The 26,752-nt window shown below is 40.2% G+C and overlaps 1 protein-coding gene across 2 annotated transcripts in view; it reads left to right on the top strand.

The window, feature by feature from the left end:
- eif4h (eukaryotic translation initiation factor 4h) overlaps positions 1 to 26,214 on the top strand; it is an 84,938-nt gene extending 58,724 nt beyond the window's left edge. For both annotated transcript variants that reach the window (XM_073053821.1, XM_073053823.1), the window contains 2 exons: positions 13,925 to 14,077; positions 23,491 to 26,214. In XM_073053821.1, coding sequence (XP_072909922.1) covers positions 13,925 to 14,077; positions 23,491 to 23,642 — 305 coding nt within the window. In that variant the 3' untranslated portion in view covers positions 23,643 to 26,214. The remainder of the gene's footprint in view (positions 1 to 13,924; positions 14,078 to 23,490) is intronic.
- The last annotated feature ends 538 nt before the right edge of the window (positions 26,215 to 26,752 follow it).

The raw sequence follows: 26,752 nt of genomic DNA, 5'->3' as shown, positions 1-26,752 counted from the left end.
TCATTGTGGACTTCAGGCATGCTAGGAGCCACACTCACGTCCCCATCTACATCAATGGAGCTGTAGTGGAGCATTGATTCAAATTTCAAAGCTTCAAATTCCTTGGTGCCCACATTTTTGAGGATCTCACCTGGTTCCTGAACTCCTCCATCCTGATCAAAAAGACGTAACAGCACCTTTATTTCCTATAGAGCATCAAGAAAGCTCACCTACATCCCAGGATACTGTCGGACTTTTACTGCTGTACCATTGAGAGCATACTCACCAACTGCATCTCAGTGTGGTATGGCAATTATCCCGTATTGGACCGCAAAGCACTCCAGTGTGTGGTGAAAACTGCCCAGCGGATTATCGGCGCCCAATTGCCCACCATTGAAAACATCTACCATAAACGCTGCCTGGGAAGGGCGAAAAGCATTATCAAGGATGCATCTCACCCTAACCATGGACTTTTTACTCTCCTGCCAACCAGTAGGCGTGACAGGAACCTTTGCTCCCGCACCAGCAGGCACAGGAAGAGCTTCTTCCCTGAGGCTGAGACCCTGCTGAACCTCACATCACAGCACTAAGCAATATTGCACCCATATTGGATTGTTTCAGTACTTTTATATTTGTATGCTGTAGCACTTACTTTTTATTCACAGTTATTTTGTAAATAACACTATTCTTTTCATTTCTGGTTAGATGCTAACTGCATTTCATTTGGCTTTGTATCTGTACTCGGCACAATGACAGTGAAGTTGAATCTAATCTAATAATCCATAAGATATAGGAGCAGAATTAGGCCATTTGGTCCATCAAATCTGCTCTGACATTTCATCATGGCTGATCCAATTTTCCTTTCAGCCCCAGTTTCCTGCCTTCTTCCTGTATCCCTTCATGCCCTGACCAATCAAGAATTTATCAACCTCTACCTTGAATATACATAAAGGTTTGGCCTGCACAGCTGCCTGTGGCAAAGAATTCCACAGATTAACCACTCTCTGGCTAAAGAAATTCCTCCTCATCTCCATTCTAAAAGGATGCCCTTCTGTTCTGAGGTTGTGTCCTCTGGTGTCCTCTCCCACCATACGAAACATCTTCTCCACATCCACTCTATCAAGGCCTTTCACCATTCCATAGGTTTCAATGAGGTCACCCCTCATTCTTCTGAATCCTAGTGAATACAGGCCCAGAGTCATCAGACACTCTTCATTTGACAAGCCATTCAATTCTGGAATCATTTTCGGGAAACCGCTTTGAACCTTTTCCAGTTTCGGCATATCCTTTCTAAGATTTGGGGCCCATATCTGCTCACAATACTCCAAGTGAGGCCTTACCAGTTCTTTATAAATTTTAACATTACATCCTTGCTTTTATATTCTAGACCTCTTGAAACGAATGCTACATTACATTTGCCTTCCTTACCATGGACACAACCTGCAAATTAACCTTTAGGAAATCCTGCACAAGGACTCCCAAGTCCCTTTGTGCCTCAGTTTTTTTGTATTTTCTCTCCATTTAGAAAATAGTCAAGCCTTTCATTTCTTCAGCCAAAGTGCATGACCATACACTTCCTGACACTGTATTCTATCTGCCATTTCTTTGCCCATTCTCCTAATCTGTCTAAGTCCTTCTGTAGCCTCTCTACTTCCTCAAAACTACCTGCCCCTCCACCTATCGTCATATCATCTGCAAACTTTGCTACAAAGCCATCAATTCCATCATCCAAATCATTGACATATAATGTAAAAAGAATTGTTCCCAACATAGACCCCTTTGGAACACCACTAGTCACCGGCAACCAGTCAGAAAAGTCTCCCTCTTTATTTCTATTCTTTGCTTCCTGCCAATCGGCCACTGCTTTATCCGTGCTAGAATCTTTCCTGTAATACCATGTGCTTGTAGCTTGTTAAGCAGTCTCATGTGTGGCACCTTATCAAAGGCCTTCTGAAAATCCAATATCCAACACAACATCAACCGATTCTCCTTTGTCTGTCCTACTTGTTACTTCTTCAAAGAATTCCAACAGGTTTGTAGGCAAGGCTTTCCCTGAGGAAACCATGCTGACTACAATCTGTTTTATCATGTGCCCCAAGAATCCAGAGACTTCATCCTTAGTAATCGACTCCATCTTCCTAACCACTGAGGTCAGAATAACTGGTCTATAGTTTCCTTTCTTCTGCCTCTCTTCCTACTTGAAGAGTGGAGTGACATTTGCTCATTTAGTTTACTTGCAGCGAGGGAAGAGTAGGACCACACAAGAGCCAGTGATAGTTTTGAGAAAATTAGATCACATAGTCTCTCTGTTATACACAAGTTCAAGTACAGGGTGTGTTATGTTTGTCTGCTTAATTAGTGTATTTTGCATTCTTCCAGTAATGCATCTGCTGGTCAGCAATTTATCATGGACTCAGGTTCCATCGGTATAATGTTTCACGAACACTATTAGCAAACCACTATTGTACAATATAGGTTCCATTTTGTTACAGACAGAAATGTCATTTTGTTACTACACGTACATTTCCGCATTCCCTCTTTTTTGTCATTTTGTGACAACACTACATTTTACAAAATGCAGTAATAGAAATACACATATATATGGATATAAAACAATGGTGCAGGTTCAAAGCCCTAATCAGAATTCCCTTTTCATCCCTCCACTTCAATGAGTGTGCATTCCTTTCCTGAATATCCTCTCCCTCGCCTTGTTATTTCACAAAAATTGTAAAAGAATAACATCCATTATTATAAAACCATAATTAGACCATAATACAGAATGGTTGCCCACCGTCCTCCCAGTGCCTAGAATAACCACCAACCATCTCCCAGAGTTGCGATACTGATCCCCCACTTTCTTAATCTCTTTGGGAGCTTCTTGGATGTAATTTGCCAAGTTAGTTATATTTTCAGACTCGTCAGGTACGTAACTACAGCATTCTTGCCATATCAGGGCACAAGTGCCCCCTTTTTCTGATAGAATAAAATCTAAAGCCATTCTGTTCTGTAATGCTAGTGTACAAACAGCCACCAGTTCTGCTGACAACTTAGTTAATGCTTGTTGGGTTTGATTTGTTTGATCAAAGTTAGTCTCGATTGCTATTTTCTCCAAAGCCAATGCTATATAATCAGTGTACAACCTCTCAGTCCCATATCCTGGAAAGGCAATCATCCAGATTCTCTCAGCCTCTGTTACCAGAGGGTGGTTATGTAATCACCCCAGGTATTGCAAGTGGGGCAAGGTAACAGCTGCCTTCCCAGTGCCATGGCTCTCTCCACTTCCCCTCATACTTCAGGGTCATGCCCAGCAACCAGGGGTAGACCTGGTAACCACATACCCCAATAAGTGTTGTTTAGTGGACGGGGAAGACTGAGATTTGTCAGTTCCACATGTGTGCGGTACCTTTACTGCACCCCAGACACTGCCCTCAGCCACTGTGCCGGACAGTTTCATCTGGTCATCGTACTTCTTGTGGCTGCACCAATCGCACTTAAAGGAGGAGCATATTATCCATTAAAGCATTCGAATGGCAATTGGTGTCTGTCTTGTAACCATTCACGGTTCTCAACTTGGCTCCATTCATTCCCGAGTTATTCCTGAACGTGTACGCAAGTCACTGGAATTAGATGAACCACCCATAATGGGATTCCTACTTCACAGTGGAAATTCCAGTATCATCAGTATGAACAGAGTGGTCAGGATGGTGTTGAAGTGTCTTGTGTTTTTATGGGCTAAGAAGTCTTTTTACAGTGTAAGGTGTGTTTTCACAATGATTTCTCTCTTACCTTGATAGCTGTATTAGTCACCAAAAGTACCTGAAACGGTCCTTCAAACTAAGGTTGCAGACAATTCTTCCTCTTAAATGTCCGGACAACTATGTAATCTCCAGGCTCTATGTCATGACAGCTTATTATGAGCCATTGGTTTTTGTGCATCCTTCAGCTGTTGATGATACTTGGTGATACTTTTTGTCAAGGATACACAATAGGTAACATGCTTTCATCCAAAATATGCACGTTCATTTGCTTCTGGTGGTGCATCAAACAGCAGGCACAATGGCCACCCCATTATGATTTTGTGGAGGGATAATCCAGTTGTCCTTTTAGCTGTGGCCCTAATAGTCATTAGGACCAAAGATAATACTTGTTTCCATCACAATCCAGTTTCTTCACACATTTTACTAAGCTTTTTTTTTAAATGTTCTATTCATCCTGCCAAGTGAGGATGGTAGCTACAATGGAAAGGAAGGTCAATTCGTAAGTCCTTAAATACTTTAAAAGCTATTATTAATGCTTTTTGAGATGGTGATTTAGATGCATATCATATTTTTTTTTACTGAGTTAAGTATTGTATGTAATTAGTTCTGCTACAACAAGTGTATGGGACATTGGAAAAAAAGTTGAATTTCCCCATGGGGATGAATAAAGTATCTATCTATCTATCTATCTATCTATCTATCTATATCAATAAAGTTGTTGCTAGATGGTTTCCAAGAGGTTCTGAACCTGAGGATGATTCCCTTCAATAAACATTCAGCTACTGTAACCGCATCATTCTTTCTACAAGGAAATGCTTCAACCCATTATGACAAAACATCATTAATGACTAATTCATAGTTATATCCTTCACACAAAGGTAATTCTATAACATTCATTTGTAAGTGCACAAGCGGTCCATTAGAGGATGGTATATGAGATCCACTTTCACTAGTTTCCCTGGATTTTGTAAAATACATAACAAACATTGTATTACTTGAATTACAGCTTGTGATAAACCATGTTTGATTTATACAATCTATCATTCCCCTCTTCAGCCTCCAGGGAAAGAGGTTACTGTTACTGTGCCCTATAGGGCATTCGAACATTTGGGTTGATGGTCACTTTATGCAGCTCAGCTGTGGGCATCTTACCCAATTCATTTGGCTGGAGGGTGCAAAGTTGCAGTGGGACTTTGGAGAATAAAGGTTCACCATCAGCACTGAACAACAACCCTCCTACAACTTCCTGTTCAAAGATTGCCTCCTGCTCATAATGTACTAGGGAGTGAAAAAGGCTCTTACCTCCTTCTAATTGCCACAGACTCCATCCAGTCACTTCCAGGACCTTCTGTCACGGCAGTCTTCGCAGATCCTTGACCATTGGTCCGAGATCTTTTGCTGCCTTACCTCTGGAAACTGCTAGTTAGGTGGGGTTCCCTGTAACCTGTTCTCCTAATCTCGTATCATTCATTGAACCTCATAGGGAAGTTATGCTGCCTCCGGAATACCGGAATCGCCCACGTATTTCAGAAATGGAGTCCAATTTCTGATGTATAAAATAGTACTTTCCAGCTGAGTCATAATCTGTACAGTGAAGATAACAGTCTACTTACCAAGTTGTAGGTCTAAACAGAATCTAGAGATATCTTCAGAGGCTCTTGTAAAAATTTTCCAAATTCCTTGATAAGTGGGTTGTGATTAACTGTAAACTCAATCAAAACAGGTTGACTACTGCTGGAATACTATAGTCCACAGGAGCACAGGTAATAGCCCACATTTTAGACAATAAATTTCTTCCTCAAAAGGCACATCCGGAGAATGATATAAATCCATGGTCTCCTATGCTAAACTCCACTGGGTCTGATTTTGGGACATTAATGGGCTGAAATCTGTTTGGGAAGGCCAGAGTGCAATTTGGGCTGAAGACTATTTGCAATAATACTAATTGTAGGTTCCATAGCCTGTTCTTTCAGCATTCCTGAATATTGTTCCATTTTCTATTCAATCTTCTGTATATGTATATTATTATACAGACTCAACTCTACCTTGTGTCTCCATAATCTTAGATCAATTAGCCTTTTTAGGAAAGGCAGCATGTTCTCTCCAGATGAGGCTTTTCATTCCAGATGACGATTTCATCCTTCTTCAAAGAAAGGGGCTTCCCTTCCTCCACCATCAACACTGCCCTCAACCACATCTCTTCCATTTCATGCACATCTGTTCTCACCCCATCCTCCCACCATCCTACCAGGGATAGGGTTCCTCTTGTCTGCACCTACACCCCATCAGCCTCTGCTTCCGACACATAATTCTCCATAACTTCCTCCATCTCCAATGGGATCCCACCACTAAGCATATCTTTCCCTCAGGGATCACTCCCTTCATGACTCCCTTGTCCATTCATCCCTCCCTACTGATCTCTCTTCTAGCATTTATCCTCGTGCAAGCGGAACAAGTGCTACATCTGACCCTACACCTCCTCCCTCACTATCATTCAGTGCCCCAAACAATCCTTCCAGGTGAGGCAACATGTCACCTGTGAGTCTGTTGGGGTCATATCTATGTCTGGTGCTCCCGGTGTGGCCTCCTGTATATAGGTAAGACCTGATATAGATCGGGATATTGCTTCGCCGAGCACCTATGCTCCGTCCGCCAGAAAAAGCAGGACCTCCCAGTGGCCACCCATTTTAATTCCACTTCCCATTCCAATATATTTATACTTGGCCTCCTCCACTGTCAATGCGAGGCCACACTCAGGATGGAGGAACAACACTTTATATTCCATCTGGGTAGCCTCCAAGCTGATGGCATGAACATCGATCTTTCAAACTTCCAGTAACACCCCCCCCCACTTCACCATTCCCCATTCCATATACCCTCTCCCACCTTATCTTCTTGCCTGCCCATCACCTCCCTCTGGTGCTCCTCCCCCCTTTTCTTTCTTCCATAGCCTTCTGTCCTCTCAAATTCTTCTGTCTCCAGTTCATCAATCAACTTCCCAGCTCTTTACTTCACCCCTCTCCCACCCAGTTTCACCTATCATCTTGTGTTTCTCCATCCCCTCCCCCACCCCCACCACTCTTCATCTTTTTTTCTCCAATCCTGCTGAAGGGTCTCAGCCCAAAACGTCAACTCATCGATGGGTACTCTTCTCCATAGATGCTACCTGGACTGACTGCTGAGTTCCTCCAGCATCTTGTGTGCGTTGCTTGGATTTTCAGCATCTGCAGATTTTCACTTGTATGTAATGCGTCATACATATTTTTATAAAATTCTTCATTTGGCATTGTGGCAGGTTCTAGTCTAGCATTGTTATGATGTTCTTGAAAGTCCTGAAATTTAGCCTCATAAAATTCAATTTTGGGGCCCAACTATTCCCTCATTGAAGATTCCAAATCTATAATACTAGATTCATGACACAAAAAAATAGTTTTAAGTTTCTGACTAGCTTTTTCCAAACTTGTCTCCAGATAAGGGAGTTCTTCCATGGCCTGTAATTCAGCCTTTCAAGGTCAATATACAACCTTTGGTTTCCCATCTGTAATTCTTCTACCGATCCCTTCCCATAATTATTAAACATATACCATGCTGGTGTCCTTTTATTTGGGACAGGAAGGACTCCCCTTGTCCCCTGTTATGAATTTTTAGTTTCACTTCCTCACCCTACTTACTGTATAACCATATAACAATTACAGCACGGAAACAGGCCATCTCGGCCCTTCTAGTCCGTGCCGAATGCTTACTCTCACCTAGTCCCACCGACCTGCACTCAGCCCATAACCCACCATCCCTTTCCTGTCCATATACCTATCCAATTTTTTTTTTAATGACAATATCGAACCTGCCTCTACCACTTCTACTGGAAGCTCGTTCCACGCAGCTCTGAGTAAAGAAGTTTCCCCTCCTGTTACCCCTAAACTTTTGCCCCCTAACTCTCAACTCATGTCCTCTTGTTTGAATCTCCCCTACTCTCAATGGAAAAAGCATATCCACGTCAACTCTATCTATCCCCCTCAGAATTTAAAATACCTCTATCAAGTCCCCCCTCAACCTTCTACACTCCAAAGAATAAAGACCTAACTTGTTCAACCTTTCTCTGTAACTTAGGTGCTGAAACCCTGGTAACATTCTAGTAAATCTCCTCTGTACTCTCTCTATTTTGTTGACATCTTTCCTATAATTTGGTGACCAGACCTGTACACAATACTCCAAATTTGGCCTTACCAATGCCTTGTACAATTTTAACATTACATCTCAACTCCTATACTCAATGCTCTGATTTATAAAGGCCAGCATACCAAAAGCTTTCTTCACCACCCTATCCACATGAGATTCCACCTTCAGGGAACTATGCACCATTATTCTTAGATCACTCTGTTCTACTGCATTCTTCAATGCCCTACCATTTACCATGTATGTCCTATTTGGATTATTCCTACCAAAATGTAGCACCTCACACTTATCAGCATTAAACTCCATCTGCCATCATTTAGCCCACTCTTCTAACTGGCCTAAATCTCTCTGCAAGCTTTGAAAACCTACTTCATTATCCACAACGCCTCCTACCTTAGTATCATCTGCATACTTACTAATCCAATTTACCACCCCGTCATCCAGATCATTAATCTATATGACAAACAACATTGGACCCTCATTTACTCCATGCTTCCGTATTTATTGTAGATCACAAGACAAAGGAGCAGAAGTAGGCCATTCGGCCCATCGAGTCTGCTCCACCACTCCACCATGAGCTAAACTATTCTCCCATCTAGTTCCAATTTCCGGCTTTTTCCCCATATCCCTTGATACCCTGACTAATTAGATACCTATCAATCTCTTCCTTAAACACCCTCAATGATTGGGCCTCCACAGCTGAATGTGGCAACGAATTCCATAAATCTACGACCCTCATCTCTGTTTTAAATGGGTACCCTCTAATTAGTAGAGTAGATATCTCTATTGTGTTGTCTCTTTCTTTTGTTCACTACAGCATCCTGTAGAGATTAAATTTATGAGCTCAGTTTCCACTGAGATATGTTTCTGATTGTCACAGCTCCTGCAGTACAGGGAATTGACATGGAAGAAAAATAGGTTTCTGTGGAGATCTGAATCAGACTGTCCAGCAGAGAGCTGTTTATTTAGAATGTTGAATGGAGCATGAAAGTAAAATATTTTTGAGATGGCAGCACGCTGACATTGTTGGAAACTATGGAGTATGATTTGTTTAAAGATAGGGACAAGAGAGCGCTATACTGGTTTTGAGAAGGAGGAGTAAGGTTAAAGCAGAACTGTGCCTCCTACTGTCTTTATACTTAAAAGAATCAGGTTAACATTAAAAAACCTCTTTGAAAAATTGCAAAAGAATGTAATTAGTGAAAACTTGTAATGGGTGCTTACTTCCATCAGTTTTGTGAACAGAGTTAAATTCTAGGATATGTTTTAAAAACTAACACAAAAAGCATGGGAAGAATATATATATTTTGTCTTTCAGATGTGTTTGACTGAAAGTTAAACAATGTACTTAGCAGAATCTTCAAGACATTACATTCCTCTGTTCCACAGCAAAGATAATAGTAATAGATTTTATTAACATATTAAGAAAATAACTGTTAATAAAGATCCTTTTCTGCTAGAGACAGGTTACATTTGAAATTAGGAAATGACAGCGCGATCAATCTTGACAGTGGACAATGCAGTGAAAGTGCCAGCGATTAAGGCTAGGGGCTTAATAGAATCAGGAGGAGTTAAAACAAAAGTGGTATATAAATTAATGAAATTAAACACAGGTTTAGAAATACTGTATGGATTCCAGGTATTTGACACATTCCCCTGTGTATTTAATATTTAGGTAATATTTCAATCATATTGTATATATATTGTTTGATTAAGCATTCTTGGTCATTTACATAATGCATTGCAGGTTATATGTAAAAGCATGTAAATGGTATAAATCATCGTGCCACCTCGTCATATGTACACACTACACCAAAAGTAAAAATGAAACCCAGTGCACGCATTCCAGACTCTCCATGTTTTTTCTTTTAAATTAGTTTTATGTTTGGGAGTTACAAAACATATCAGTGATGACAAGTAAGTTTTAAATTAACCCAAGATGATTACTTATCTGTTGAAACACAGCAAGATGTCCAAGTTAAAAAAATATCATAACACACTTTCTTTCTTTGCAAGTGGAGAAAGATGGTTGAGTGAAAAAACAAGCAGAAAACAGACAAATTCATGGGTTCGTAGATAGTGAGTACCAGACGATAATAATTTTTTTAAAAAAGCAGAAATGGCTGGCTGCATCGGAAAGATATACATGTTCGATTGTACAAAAGATATCTGGCTGCTGTATACAGAACAAATTATACATTATTTAGATGCAAATGAAATAGCCAATGAAAAGTGAGTGGCAATTTTGCTGAGTGCATTGGATTTAAAGGCATACAGTTTACTTGTAAGTTTAACAGCTCCAACCAAACCACCTAAAATGAGTTTTGTTGATATTGTGAAAATAATGCAGAAACATTAAGAACCAAAGCCATTGTTGACTGCAGAATGCTTTAAGTTTCATAAACAGAATCAAAAGGAAGGGGAGCCCATTTCAGCATACACTGAATTGAAGAAGTTGTATGAGCATTGTCAGTTCAATGAAGGGCTTACTGATGCACTGAGAGATTGGTTAATTTGTAGAATCTTATAAAGTTGTTATAGCTGAGGATTTAAATGGACACGCTCCAACTACCTAATATATGCTTCTAATGGTGTGTGCCTCAAGTAGCCTCTGACAACCAGGTCTAGCTCCTAGCCTTCACGTGTGGCTTAGCTACTAAGCCCAGCAGAACCATTTCTACTGACAGGAGAAGGGGCAGAGGTGGGTTATTGGTGCCACAAAACCAATCACTTCAGGCAGATGGGGCTTGTCAGCTCTGGTTGGTAGGAGAAGGAAAACTCTGATCTCAAAGTTCTGCTGCCTTGTAGCTATACCCACTCTTGGGGAAGGCTTTGGGAGTAAACTCCAAGGGCAAAATCCAGAACTGGAGTCTCTAAGCCACTCCTACATTGAGTTCAATGCTGACTTGCAACTCCTGCGATGCTGCTGTTGCTAAGCAGTATCAATCTTCGCTATTCTTTTGGGTTCATCAGATGTGTGGAGAGGGGGAGCTTGCTACATGGGCATAGCTTGCTCTTCATATTGTTCTGCCCTGGCTTGTGTATCTAGATAGCTAGGATGCAATATCCATGGTCAACTCTGACCTTCAGAGGCCTTCACCTCACCTTGCCTAGAGATGGAGTCAGAAGAATAGACCAAAGTGGTCATCACCATAAGCGCTCACAAAGGGCTTTATCGCTATAATAGGTTTACTCTGGAGTAGTATCTGAACCTGCATTTTGGCAGAAAGCTATGGACCAGATGGTGCAAGGCTGTCTAGGCATTCAGTGTTACCTGGAATCATCACTATTACCAGTGAGAGTGACAAGCAACATTTTCAAAATCTCAAGACAGTGTTAAAACGATTAGAAGACTAAGGGCTCAAAACACAACTGAACAAGAGTAAATTGTCTAAACCACGCATAACTTACTGTGGTCACAAGTGTGCTGAGAAAATTCAAGCATTGGTGGATGCCCTAAGGCTAAAGGACATGTCACATTTGTGGTTCTTTTTAGAATATGTCAATTACTATAACAGTCCCTGCCAAACCTACCTACTGTGCTCCACCCTTGAACTCAATATGGAAAGAAAAGGCAATGGACAAAGAAGTGTGAGGTGACTTTCCAAAAGGCAAAGGAAATGGTGACGTCAGACACTGCACTCACACATTATGATCCACATCGTCCAGTGAAGCTGTACTGCTCACAGTTTGTAAAATTAAGACTCTTGGTATAAGAAAAGTCAGTGGCAGCATGGATCACAAAAAGAAGAAAGAATTCTAGTGCCCAGCAGTTTTTCAGATTGGATTTCAGATTTCAGATTTTATTAATTTGTGTTATTGACTTGAATATGGTTTTGATGGATCAAATTTAAACTTTGCAATTGACCTCCCCAAGCTTGATGGTAAAGTAAGTATTAAGTAGAATAGTAATGGACTGCAAGAGGACATAAATGCAGTATATTGTCAGAATGTGATGGTAAGTGGTAGATGAAATTTAATGTAGAGAAATGTGACATGATTCATTTTGGCAGAAGGAAAAATAGGCTTAATGTCATAATTGTAAAGAGCGAAGGAATGTGGGGAGAATAAAACCTTCCAGTTTCGATATTTATGAATAAGTAATTGGTATTTTTGGCTTCTTGCTCTTGAGTTGCTGATCAGTGCAGATTTAGAGTGTAAAGTGTACGATCTTGGCAAGATTAACCAGCACTACAGTGCAGTACATAGCACTTTTGCAGATATTGGAACTCTGCTTGATTCAAGATTTGCATGTGGGTTTATCTACACTATTGACACTATTAAAGAGATTTAAGTAGAGATACAAAGACAAGGTTACCGGGCTTTCTGGGGCATGGAAATCAATTTGTAAACTATAAATGAGCAACTTAGAACAATAAAAATGCTGGAAATACTGTGCAAATCAGCTAAATATCTATAGAGAGATAAATGGTTTCGGTTTAATATGCATTTGGGCAAATAGAATGTTGGCTTTTATTTCAAAGAATATAGAGAATAAAAACAGAAGCATTTTATACAGTGTACAAATGAGACCTCACCAAAATTACTGTGAACTGTTTTGTTCTTCATTTTTAAGGGAAGATATACTTACAATTGGAGAAAATGCAGAAAAAGTTTACCAGGTTAATTCCTTGAATGAGGGTGGATATATTGAGGACAAGCAAGCTGGGCCTGTACTCAGTGGAATTTAGAAGAATGACCTCGACTCTATTGAAGCATATTCTACAGGAGATTGGCCTGATGGATATCAGGATGCTGAGCAGATGTATACCCTGCTGGGGTTATCTGGAACCATGGAACATAGTTTCAGAATAAAGGGTCTGTTATTTCAATTGATAAATTGATTTATTATTCATATGTGCCAAGGTAGAGTGAGACATTTCTCAATCAGAATAATTCATTACAACAGAGTGCAGAATAAAGTGTTGCAGTTACCGTGAAAGTATACTGCAGGAAGACAATAAGGTGCAATGCCATAATGAGGTAGATTGTGAGGTCAGAAGTCCATCTTCTCCGTTGATGAGACAGAGTTGATGAGGAATTTCTTCTCTTAGGATTCTAACTTACCTAGATCTCTTCATCTCAGAGAGCTGTGCAGGCAGAGTCTGAATGTATTGAAGGAAGATATTGACAGACATTCGAGTAAGAAAGGAGTTGGAATAAAGGGAAGGAATGGGAAAATGGTGCTGAAGTAAAAAATGGAATGGTCATCATCTTGCTGAATGATAGCCAGTCTCAATGGCCCTATTAGCCTACTCCTGCTTACGTATCAGAGGTGGGAAAAATTGAAAGTAAACCAATTTTAAGGTGCAAAGACAGGAAGAAAGGGAGAGAGACTGCAAAAGATGTAAAGTGGGTAAGAATGACAGAGACCTGGATGAAAGTAGCTGGTAAAGATACTGGTAAATATTAATATCAGAGAAGTGTAAATACAAGATGAAATAACATGTAAAAATACCTGAAGATTGGAATACTGGAAATGTATGATAAAAGGTTGGCAATTGTGAACTGCATGGAATTGTTTAAGTCATTGTTGAGGCTACAGTGCAGAACTGTACCAAATCAGAAGACAAGGTGCTGCTCCACACACAATTTGATGTTTTGCTTAATTGAAACTGGCGTAAAAGGTCAAAAAATACAGAGGTCAGAAGGAAAAGGAACAGAATTAAATTCAAGTCTAGTGTGACAATTATGGACTGAACAAAATTGGTCAGCAAAGCAATTATCAGGCATCTGGAGTATTTTGCTCTGGAATAGAATGATTTCTGTATTTGAGAAAATTGTCACAGTGACAAGCCATTGTATTGGATTTATTCTTAATATGTTTATGCATTATTACCTCCAACTGAAACATAAACACCATCTGTGTTTTGTATTAAAGGTTCATGAGCAGTAATGACAGTTCTGCTCCTCAGGATATGTGACTGGGCTGAGATATTACTGTTAAGCTTTTATCTGAAAACCATTGATTGATTTGAGTGGGTTAGTTCTTCTTCATTTTGATTCCTTAATAGGTTTCAGAGATGAAGACTGCAGTGAACATTCAATGGGTGGATTTGGAGGATCCAGAGTCAGGGGTGGTCGTCTTGGGGACAGACCAGGAGGAGGTGGTCGCTTTAGAGATGGACTTCCTCGTTCTGCTATGGAGTTCAAAGAGGCAACAGAAGGTATCAAATTATTACTTGTGTTTTCTTAAATTTGCTGTATTATTTACATTTCAAATTTGTTTCCTATTCAGTCAATATTCTGAATCTCCTCATTACGTATGATTTTCAACCATCTTGATTAAATAAATATTTCAGTTCCTATTTTGTCATCTGATCTCCTTCCCCAAAGCTACCATATCCCATTCATGACCAATATATCCTTCTCCTCACTCATTTTAGCTTTGCCACTGTCGGTCCCTTCTTTACCAGGGTGGAGAAAGGTATAGGTTTATTATTGTCATATGCACTGAGACTCAATGGGCTGAATGGCCTAATTCTGTTTTATGGTCTTGTGCAGTGAAAAGTTTTATTTGCATTCCATCCAGACAGATCATTTCCAAGCATAGGTACGAAAGGGAACACAATTACAGAATGCAAAATATAGTGCACTGCAGGGAGACAAATCAGGTGCAAGGTCTATAACAAAATAGATTGAGAGGTTAAGAGTTAAAACCTTGTGAACATCCTCAGAAGCCTATATCACAGTCCCTGACCTATTTTAATGTCTTATTTCATCCTTTCTTCAATGTCTGTTGTGAAAATATCTCCAGTTTCTTTAGCATATATTAGTTAACAGATCAGAACTAAAAAGAAGAATCATCTCAGAGATGTATACTGCATACATACTTTGTTAATATATGAACCTTTAACAGGGCAGATCACAGATCTACTGTCCTACACACCTTTCTACGGATTGTGAGCAACATTCACTAAATGCTGGAGGAACTCAACAAAATAGTTAGCATATATGGACAGGAATACACAATCAATCTTTTGGGCCAAGACCTGATAAAGTCCTGATGAAGGATCTCAGCCTGAAATATTGGCTGCTTTAGCTGTTGCCTGACTTGCTGAGTTCATCCAGCATTTTGTGTGTGTTGCTCAACGTTTCCAGCATCTACAGAATCTCTTGTGTTTATTCATGAACTGTGGTGGACATTTAAGCAGCTGCCTGGAGGCAGGAGCTCCAGGACCTAGCATGTGAGTGCTAAAGGCAAGACTGAAGAATTGGCAGTCATGCTGAGCCATCTTGGCTTCCCCCTAAGATCACCATTATCAGGGAAGCCATGTTTAACGGCATTCAATTCACTCCACATGATTTTAAGGATTAGTTGTAACCACTGGAAAGAGCAAAATCTGTGGGTCCTGACAGCATCTGGAATGTAGTACTGAAATCCTCCATTCAGAGCTGCACCTCAAACTGTACCATTACAGCAGAGGCTGCTCGGCATTCTGTAACGTTGCCTGGTTACTGTTCACCCAGTCCTAAACATCAAAAAAGCTTGGAAAGTGTTGCAGACTGTGCTATTGGTGCCACTTACCAATGACTTGTTGCCAATACCCATTTTGTGTCTCAGATCCAAGCCTTATCACAACCAGCTTGAATTCAGAGGCGAGTTAAAAAGGTAGCATTTGGTGGTGTGTGGCATCAAGAAGCTCTGGTGAAAATGAAGTCAGTGGGAATCCAAAGGGGAACAGACCAATGATTAAAGTCATAGATCGCATAAAAGAAGATAGTGAAGATTGGAGATTAATCATCTGACATGGGAGGTATTAACACACGAGTTTCTTTAGTCAATGTCTTCTACACAACCATCCTCAGCTATTTCATCAAAGGTCTTCTCATTTTCTGATCTAAGTTAAGAAATAGGGATGTTCCTGATGATTGCACAATGTGTATTTCCATTCACAGCTTCTCTGGGTCAATAACTGGCAAAGTTTAAAGTTCAAAGTGTACTTTATTATTAAAGTACCTTTATGCCACCATATAGTATATATTAAGATTCAATTTTTGCATTCATTTACAGGAAAATAAAGAAATACAACAGAATTTATGAAAAACTATACATAAACAAAGACTGACAAACAACTAGTGTGCAAAAGACAAATTGTGCAAATAATAAAATATTTAGATTACAGAAGTACCAGACAATGACCAATTTCACCTAGAGAGGAGGTTCCAGTTCCCCATGAAACTCAATACCTTTGCTGAAGTCTCCACTACCAACATTCTGTGGATTACCAATGATTAGAAGCTCAACTGAACTACCTATATAATTATCTTGGCTGCAACGGAAAGTCAAAAGCTTGGTGAATAACTCACTTCCTCATACTCCAAGACTTTCTACCAACTACAAGGTACAAGTCAGAAAAATAATAGCATATTCTTCATTTATTTCACTAAGTGCAACTACAACACATCCAAGCAACTTGACAGGTGCACCATTCATTTCCTTCTCTATTGATGCATTGTACAATGGTTGTAGTGTCTACCGTCTCCAAAAAACACTGCAGTTACTCCCCTTAACTGTTAGGACAGCACTTCCCATGGCCTGTTTCACCAAGAGGGTCACTGGTTTAAACTGCCATCTATACGTACCTTTTCAAGTCACATAGCTCCCTGACTTGGAAGTACATTGTCATTCTATTGTCTTTGGTCATTTTAAATCCTGGAACTCTCAACCCAATAATCTTGTAAAAACAAGCCTGAAGGCTTTGTGTGTCAATGCGAGGAGCATTCGTAACAAGGTGAATGAATTGAATGTGCAGATAGTTATTAATGAATATGATATAGTTGGGATCACAGAGACATGGCTCCAGGGTGACCAAGGATGGGAGCTCAACATCCAGGGATATTCAATATTCAGGAGGGATAGACAGGAAAGAAAAGGAGGTGGGGTAGCATTGTTGGTTAGAGAGGAGGTTAACACAATAGAAAGGAAGGACATTAGCCTGGAGGATGTGGAATCGATATGGGTAGAGCTGCGTAACACTAAGGGGCAGAAAACGTTGGTGGGAGTTGTGTACAGGCCACCTAACAGTAGTAGTGAGGTTGGGGATGGCATTAAACAGGAAATTAGAAATGCGTGCAATAAAGGAACAGTAGTTATAATGGGTGACTATAATCTACATATCGATTGGGTGAACCAAATTGGTAAGGGTGCTGAGGAAGAGGATTTCTTGGAATGTATGCGGGATGGTTTTCTGAACCAACATGTCGAGGAACCAACTAGAGAGCAGGCCATTCTAGATTGGGTATTGAGCAATGAGGAAGGGTTAGTTAGCAATCTTGTCGTGCAAGGCCCCTTGGGTACGAGTGACCATAATATGGTGGAATTCTTCATTAAGATGGAGAGTGACATAGTTAATTCAGAAACAAAGGTTCTGAACTTAAAGAAGGGTAACTTTGAAGGTATGAGACGTGAATTAGCTAAGATAGACTGGCAAATGATACTTAAAGGGTTGACGGTGGATATGCAATGGCAAGCATTTAAAGATCGCATGGATGAACTACAACAATTGTTCATCCCAGTTTGGCAAAAGTTTAAACCAGGGAAGGTAGTGCACCCGTGGCTGACAAGGGAAATTAGGGATAGTATCAAGTCCAAAGAAGAAACATAAATTAGCAAAAAAAAGCGGCACACCTGAGGACTGGGAGAAATTCAGAGACCAGCAGAGGAGGACAAAGGGGTTAATTAGGAAAGGGAAAAAAGATTATGAGAGAAAGCTGGCAGGGAACATAAAAACTGACTGTAAAAGCTTTTATAGATACGTGAAAAGAAAAAGATTGGTCAAGACAAATGTAGGTCCTTTACAGTCAGAAACAGGTGAATTAATCATAGGGAGCAAAGACATGGCAGACCAATTGAATAACTACTTTGGTTCTGTCTTCACTAAGGAGGACATAAATAATCTTCCAGAAATAGTAGGGGACCGAGGGTCTAGTGAGATGGAAGAACTGAGGGAAATACATGTTAGTAGGGAAGTGGTGTTAGGTAAATTGAGGGGATTAAAGGCAGATAAATCCCCAGGGCCAGATGGTCTGCATCCCAGAGTGCTTAAGGAAGTAGCCCAAGAAATAGTGGATGCATTAGTGATAATTTTTCAAAACTCCTTAGATTCTGGATTAGTTCCTGAGGATTGGAGGGTGGCTAAAAAAGGAGGGAGAGAAAAACCGGGGAATTATAGACCGGTGAGTCTGACATCGGTGGTGGGGAAAATGCTAGAGTCGGTTATCAAAGATGTGATAACAGCACATTTGGAAAAAGGTGTAATCATTGGACAAAGTCAGCATGGATTTGTGAAAGGAATATCACGTCTGACGAATCTTATAGAATTTTTTGAAGATGTAACTAGTAGAGTGGATAGGGGAGAGCCAATGGATGTGGTACATTTAGATTTTCAAAAGGCTTTTGACAAGGTCCCACACAGGAGATTAGTGTGCAAACTAAAAGCACACTAATCTTTATGGTATTGGGGGTATGGTATATCTTTATGGGGGTATGGTATTGGTGTGGATAGAGAATTGGTTGGCAGACAGGAAGCAAAGAGTGGGAGTAAACGGGACCTTTTCAGAATGGAAGGCAGTGACTAGTGGGGTACCGCAAGGCTCAGTGCTGGGACCCCAGTTGTTTACAATATATATTAATGATTTAGACGAGGGAATTAAATGCAGCATCTCCAAGTTTGCGGATGACACGAAGCTGGGCGGCGGTGTTAGCTGTGAGGAGGATGCTAAGAGGATGCAGGGTGACTTGGATAGGTTAGGTGAGTGGGCAAATTCATGGCAGATGCAATTTAATGTGGATAAATGTGAGGTTATCCACTTTGGTTGCAAGAACAGGAAAACAGATTATTATCTGAATGGTGGCAAATTAGGAAAAGGGGAGGTGCAACGAGACCTGGGTGTCATTGTACACCAGTCATTGAAGGTGGGCATGCAGGTACAGCAGGTGGTGAAAAAGGCAAATGGTATGTTGGCATTCATAGCAAAAGGATTTGAGTACAGGAGCAGGGAGGTTCTACTGCAGTTGTACAAGGCCTTGGTGAGACTGCACCTAGAGTATTGTGTGCAGTTTTGGTCCCCTAATCTGAGGAAAGACATTCTTGCCATAGAGGGAGTACAAAGAAGGTTCACCAGATTGATTCCTGGGATGGCAGGACTTTCATATGAAGAAAGACTGGATTGACTAGGCTTATACTCACTAGAATTTAGAAGATTGAGGGGGGATCTTATTGAAACGTATAAAATTCCAAAGGGATTGGACAGGCTAGATGCAGGAAGATTGTTTCCGATGTTGGGGAAGTCCAGAACGAGGGGTCACAGTTTACGGATAAAGGGGAAGCCTTTTAGGACCGAGATGAGGAAAAACTTCTTCACACAGAGAGTGGTGAATCTGTGGAATTCTCTGCCACAGTAAACAGTTGAGGCCAGTTCATTGGGTATATTTAAGAGGAAGTTAGATATGGCCCTTGTGGCTAAAGGGATCAGGGGGTACGGAGAGAAAGCAGGTACAGGGTTCTGAGTTGGATGCTTAGCCATGATCATACTGAATGGCGGTGCAGGCTTGAAGGGCCGAATGGCCTACTCCTGCACCTAATTTCTATGTTTCTATGTCTCTAAAAGCAGTGTGGGAGTACCTTCTGCGAAAAGATGGGAATGGATCAAGAAGGAAAATCATGGCCTTAGGAGTGGGCATAAATCCTGGGCTTCCCACTAAAACTCAGATTCTGCCAGATAAATAAATGAGACAATCAAGCACCCACTCTACATCTAATTTGCCGGTGTAATCTCTAGTGTATTCTGTTATGGAAGTTTCAAGCAGAGGATTCCATTCACAGCAGCCTACTCCTTCTATCATCTATTTCGCTCACACAAATACTCCTCCTCTGAAAGCATCACCTTCTGTTATTTTCCTTTTTGATGTGGATCAAATTTGGTCTGATCCATCACCATCTCCTTGTTGAATGCCTCTTATTGACAGCTTTTTAACTTCAATCTGCTGTTTCTGCTAAATTCTTGCTAAATCATATTTCATCCCGTTACGCTGGTTTCGCACCAATTTACTTGTGTTTTCCTTGTTATTTTGTAAAACAGTGCTAAATCTGACTGAATTATATTGCTCGTAAATGTTGCCTCACTGTCAATTCTTTCCCTGGTCCAGATTCATTACCTAAAACTAAATCCAATAACAGCCTCTATCTTGTTAAGCTTGCTATATACACTTCTTCCTAAGTAACCAATGACTGATTTATGAACAGTCTTGACATATGAAAGAGCATTTGGGAGACTGGCAGTGTAAATTTGCTTCAGCTGATTTAATTAAAGACCTTCGACATGGCACAAAACTCATGGTATGTATTGCAGCAATGATTCCTTTCCTGTACTCATCCAAGACCTAAACTACCTACAGCAGGTACTTTTCTTGAAAGACACCTAATGCCATCGCTGCAGCACCTGATAGTTCATGAGAAGGACAAGTAAACCTATGTCAGCAACTTTCTCCAGGGCAGTATCCCCAGCAGAGGCCCCAGCTACAATCCATTATCTCTGTTGATCAAGCAATGTTGTCTGTATGGGTTTCATAAGACTCCTGAGGCAGACACCCTATTCCAAGTTTGTCTTGGAATGAAATTACCAGACAGACAGAGGGAAAAGTCAAAGGATGTACTCAAGGCCTCCTTGGGAAAAAACACATCCCTCTCTGACTGCTGGTCCACAACCTCACAAAGTGGAGAAGTACCATTTGGGATGGTATTAAGAACCTCTATCACAGCCTTACATAAACTGTGGAAGGAATGTATCACCTCACAAGTAATCTCCCTACCTGCCCCATTAGGCACCTCCTCCTACTCCATCTGTGAAAGACTGTGGGTCCCATATTAGTTTCATCAGTTAGCACAAAACAGGAGTGGAAGCAAGTCATTCTTCATCCCAAGCGACTGCTCGAAATAAAGGGTTTGCTACATACCATACTCTTTCATACCTCTCTTACTTCTAAAGTTAAATGTGCTTCAGAGAACAACTTACCCATAGAGAACGCATGCTTGCTCTGCTGAATGTGGGACATATCCGAGGAAATTGCTGTTACCACACAGAACCAACTCATCCATGCCACCTAAGCTAGTCCCACCTGCCCACATTTGTTCCACATCCCTCTAAATCTTTCCTATCCATGTACTTGTCAAACCGTAGTTTAAATGTTGTTATTGTGCTGTATCTGCCTCAACTATTTTCTCTGGCTGTTCATTCCATATGTGCACTATCCTCTGCACGATAAACACTCTTCTCCAGATTAGTCAATCTAGAGCCCCGTAGCCCACCCTCACCTTCTTACTCCTTCTTATCTCCTGTGGCTGCCAGCAATGTACTGTATGTCGCAGTGCCCTGTAAAACAAGGGGATTAGGCTGGCTGACCCAACGCATGGTAGCCTTGCCTGATAAGTGTTCAGTATTAGGTCTGATGTTTGCTTGCCTATCCCCACACTGTTTCACAGCCTTAGTTGTCACTATCCTGGTGGTAATTCCCTACAAGGTGAATCTGCCTGTTGCTCTACCCAGCCACCCTGTGCACATAGGAACTTGCTCCAGGACTGCATCACTTCCATTAAAATCTCAAAATCCTTTGCATTATTCTAATGCTCAGCTTTCCTTTTTGCAAAACAGCAGTTGTTCTCATAGTTGTTCCAAGCTACATCATTGGCGATTGCATATCTTGCACACATCCTTTGAAGTGCTTGCAGTATTTGCATTTTTGCAGCACTCTGCCAGTGCTGCATAAGGCAAAGATTAAAAATCAGATACCTATGCTACAGCACGAGGATTGTCAATATAACACCAGCACTAGGCACTACACAGTCTAACAGTCCAAGCTTGGAATTCATAGATTGCAAGATCGCTCCCTTAAAATGAGAACCAAGGAATTAGCCCCTCATGCCCACTCCACCATCCAATTAATTTTTGACTGATCTTCCAGTGCTGTTTTCCTGCACTAGCCCCATTTCCTTCATTTCTCTTAAGATCTAAGAATGCATCAGGCTCTCTCTCAAATGTACTTAGCACCCGAGCCTCCACAACACTTTTGGGTGGAGATTTCCAAAGGTAAGTCATTTGACTGGGCATCTGTGCAGTCAACGCTAGGCTGTCCAGATCAGGACCCACGGTCTCAAGATAAGGAGTCAGCCATTCTAGTCAGAGGCATGAGGAAACTTCTTCATCCAGAGGGTGGAAAATCTTTAGAAATCACCACCCAAGAGGGCTGTGGAGGCTCAGATGCTGAATATATTCAAGGCAAAGACTGGAAGAGTTAAGTATTAAGAATCAAGAGAAATGCACAGTGCAGGAAGGTGGCGCTGGAAGATCAGTTATGATCTAATTAACTGATAAAGCAGGCACAAGCGACTGAATATCCTTCCGTCTCCCCGCTACAGACTCATTTCTATTTCTTCTGTCCTCATGCTAAAGCGGTAATCTTGAAATTTATGAATTCCGGTCTTGAAGAGCTAGACTGTCGTACGGTGGTACATTCACAATACTTGTGCTTGTGTCTCCACTTCACTCTCGTACTCATATCTACTTGCAAAATCAGACAAAACAAAAACATTTCCCTTCCTAACAGCCTGTTGAATCTGCATACTAACATTTAATGTTCTGTTATTCCTTGTGTCTCTTCCTTTAAAAATGTCTACTGTTGTGTTACAAATCTACTGTTGAGTCATAAAGCACATATAGGCCTCTGTCCCACCAAGTCCATGGCAGCTATCAAATACCTATCTGCACTAATTTCCTTTGCCAGCACGTGGTCCAGGCCGTTTACATCATGGCAATTAAGTACTCATTTTGATACTTACATACTGAAAAAGTACCTGCCTGTGCCACCCACTCAAACAGTGTAGTCCAACCAAATTTCAATCACCCTATAAGTGAAAAATATTCTTGCACAGTTCCCCTCAAAATTTATCAGAATCGGGTTTATTATCACTGACATACAATGTGAAATTAATTTTTTGCAGCAGCAATATAGTGCAAAAGACAAAATCTATAAAATAAAAAAATAAATTGTGCAGAAGAGAAGGAATAACAAGTTAGAGTTCATGAACCGCTCAGAGATCAAGTGAGAGAGAGGAAGAAGCTGTGTGGGTCTTCAAGCTCCTGTACCTCCTCCCTGATAGTGGTAATGAGAAGAGGGCCCTCCCTTCTTTGCCTGCTACCAACCTACTAATTTGGTATTCATGTCTAATGTCATTTATAATCTGTTTCATAAATGAAGTTTAATTTTCCAGGTAAGGCGCTTTACTGAAAGTGCTCACAGATTTCTTAAAGCAAATGGCAAATTTATCCATTCCTATTGGCTACTTATTTCTCACTATGTGCTAAATAAGAAAATGAAGACAATGTTGATGTTAGCTGCAGTTAATTGTGTTGTTTCCATTGACAGTAACACTCTTCTAATGTGGGTAATATGGTGACATTAATTTTCCAAATACAGCAGAATAATTTCTTGCTGCTAGGTTTCTTAGAAAACCCATTATTTCCCATATTTTGTGCTCTGTATTAAATAATACTAGTATTCTTCTCATCTTATCTTTTACAGAAGAGAGGGCACAAAGACCCAGACTGCAACTTAAACCACGCACGGTAACTGCTCCCCTTAACCAGGTAGCCAATCCAAATTCAGCCATATTTGGTGGAGCCAAACCACGAGAGGAAAAATGTAGGCAGGAGGAGCTCGAACAAGGAAAGTAGGAACAGCACTTTCCATTTCTACATTCAGTGGATTCCCTTTTGTCTTCTCTTACATTTATCCACTCACCCCTGAATGCATCTTGGCTTTACATGGTGATTTTTTAAAGACTCCCCAGCTTTTCTATATTTTATCACCTGCCTTGTACCAACTTTCCACCTTGAACAATTGGCTTTCTGTGAACCGCAGTTACTCTGTGTGAAAAAAGGAGTCTGAAATAGAATTTCTGACACTACTTGCGAACATTGCTGTCCTGAGTCACTGAAGAGCAGAGACCCGACTGGCTCATCAGAACACTGTTGTATCAAGAGCTCACACCAAATAACATTGTCCAATCTGCTTGTAATGGTCTCAGATAAATGTGCGTCCACACATTTGTTTCAATTATACATTATTTACATAAATATTTAGCATATATTATAAATAGACATCTTATTAGAATTTTGGATATGATGGAGAGATTCTCTCTGAATGGAAGTTAGGACTCTGCAGCCATGGTCAGGGAGTTAAACATTTGGTAGGACATGTCACATCTTGTATGTTAAAACAATGAGAGGCACATACAATTTCCTCCCTGCAGGGACAAGTTTCTTTTGAAGACATCAACCAGTTTTGAAATATGCTGCACTGTGCTTGTGTCCTATAGGCATTTCAAGCAAATGACAATCCAAAAAGTGTCCTTTTTAGATTGGTCCAGGAGAACACGCATCCAACATATTTCCTTATGAGCAGGATCTGTGGCACGCTGGAGTTTTAAAGTGTCACTGAACAGAGAGTTTGGTCTTTTTACACCACTCTAAATTACTGATATCTCACATGTACACTGACCTTTAATATAAAGATTCCCAACATTTTACAAATTTCTTTATATATACATATAATTATTATTTTGTTAATGCTCTTTTAAATAGAGTAAAATCTTTGACAACCCTGCCAATGGGGGACCCTGTTTACCACTAAATACAATCTAATTGTCAAGTAAAACGCCCAGAGGGAAAGTTTCCTGTCCCTGGGTCTTTGATTAATTGAAAGAAATAGAGAGACCAAGCACTGACCAAAAATAAAGGAAAAATCCAGACAAGGAAATCATGAAAGTGAGTAATGAAATCCAACTATAATTGGTAAATGGTATATTATTATCACGTGTAACAAGGTGCAGTGAAAAGTTTTGTTTTGCAGTCTATCCATTAAACAATCTCTGCAAGCCATTTCATTATAACCGTGCAATGAGATAGTAAAAGGGAAAACAATAAAAGAACACAGTCAAAGAGGAAGTACAGCGCAGGCTGTCGATGACATGCACTCTCATAGCAATATAGAGTCTATTTGTCCATTTTATTGTATATAAGGACTGTTCAATAGTCTTATAGCAACAGGATCAAAACTGTCCCTGAGTTTGGTTATACAGGTTAAGTACCCCTTACCCGAAATTCCAAAATCTGAAAACCTCTAAAATCTGAATTTTTTGAGCACTGACACATCATCACAAATGAAAAATTTCACAAGACACTGGGAGGGTTTCCAGGTGATGTGGAGATCTCTGCACACCACAGACGATTCTGAGAAGTGACCTCACATATTTAATGAACAGAAGTTAATGAAAAATAGAAAAACACTGTATAAAGGAAAAACGAAGATCTCGAATGTGTGTTGTCACCGTCGGAGTGAACATACGCTGCTTAACAGTATGCGGATCATGAAGCAAGCAAAGATCTATCACCGCAAACTGAAAATTGAAGGCAATTGTCAATATTCAGCAGGCTGGTTGCAGAAGTTTAAGAAACTTAATTTTTTAATCGTCTGCTGATCATGAAAATCTAGCACCAGAACAATTTTACGATGCTGATTGTTCTTATACCTTACATAACAGCATTGAATTTTTAAAGCATCGCTGATGAAAATCTAACACCAAAATAAATCTACAATACTGATTGTTTTTATATCTTACATAAAACCTAAAAGAAAGTAAAGTACAAATACTGTGTACAGTATTTAATCAAACCACGGCATCGTAGGTGGAGACTGAAAGCTTGCTGTTGTTTGTTGTTGTTCAACAGCTGATTCAGTTATTCTCTTGATGCCCTGGTGCTGCTTTTGTTACCCTGCACACATTATACTTTCATTATATTAATGGTATGTAATAATCTTTACTGTTAAGTACATTTGTGTGATAAATACGTGTAAGGCACATAAATTCGGAGTTGGAAATAATGGTAATCCCAAGTTATTTCATTATATATTCCAAAATCTGAAAAGTGTGAAATCTGAAATACTTCTGGTTCCAAGCATTTCAGATAAGGGGTACTCATCCAGTACCTGTTATTTCTTCCGCCTGAAGGGAGGTAAAAGAAAGAGTGGGAGGGATCCTTGATTATGCTGACTGCTTTACTGAGGCAGCGAGAAGTTCAGACAGGGTCCAGGAAAGGAGGCTGGTTTCCATGACATCCTCAGGTGTGTCCACCACTCTCTGCAGTTTTTTGCAGGACTGTGAAAGAGAAGAAAATTTTTCATTCGCAATGTTCCAAAGAGCTAAATGGAATATCATTATCATTACCATTAAGGGAAAAGATGTAGGAAACTGCTCATACAGAAAAGGTCAAATAGCATCTGTGATGAGGGAAGCAGTTAATGCCTCAGAACTGGCAAGCATTGCTAACTTGCTCATAAAGTTTGCACTTGCCTGTTTTGCATCTCCTGTAGGATGGTCCAAAAACATCCATCCCAGGCTGCAAGCAAAATTTTTGACAGCTGGGTAATTTTGCTGGTTAATTTCTGGTTAATCCAAGAACAGCCTCACTCAAATGCTTACAACATTCAGGAACATTCAAATAAAATTTTAAGTAATTAAAAATGAGTTAGGCTACACACAAATTTGAGATAATATTTATAATAAGTAGTAAAGTACAAAACCTATTAAATAAAATCAAATAATTAAAACCGATTCCAGCACATTGTACTTGATTGATCATTCAAGATTCATTTATTATCAAAGAATTTATAAATTATACAAGCTTGAGATTTGTTTGCTCACATGTAGCTACAAAGCAAGAAACCCAAAAGAATCCAATTAAAGAAAAAAAAGAAATAAAAATAAAGAATAATAAAAGATGAC

Source organism: Hemitrygon akajei, chromosome 8 (assembly GCF_048418815.1).
Source record: "Hemitrygon akajei chromosome 8, sHemAka1.3, whole genome shotgun sequence".
Taxonomy (NCBI): domain Eukaryota; kingdom Metazoa; phylum Chordata; class Chondrichthyes; order Myliobatiformes; family Dasyatidae; genus Hemitrygon; species Hemitrygon akajei.
The sequence above is the reverse complement of the archived record's forward strand: the minus strand, read 5'-3'. Positions and strand labels throughout refer to the sequence as shown.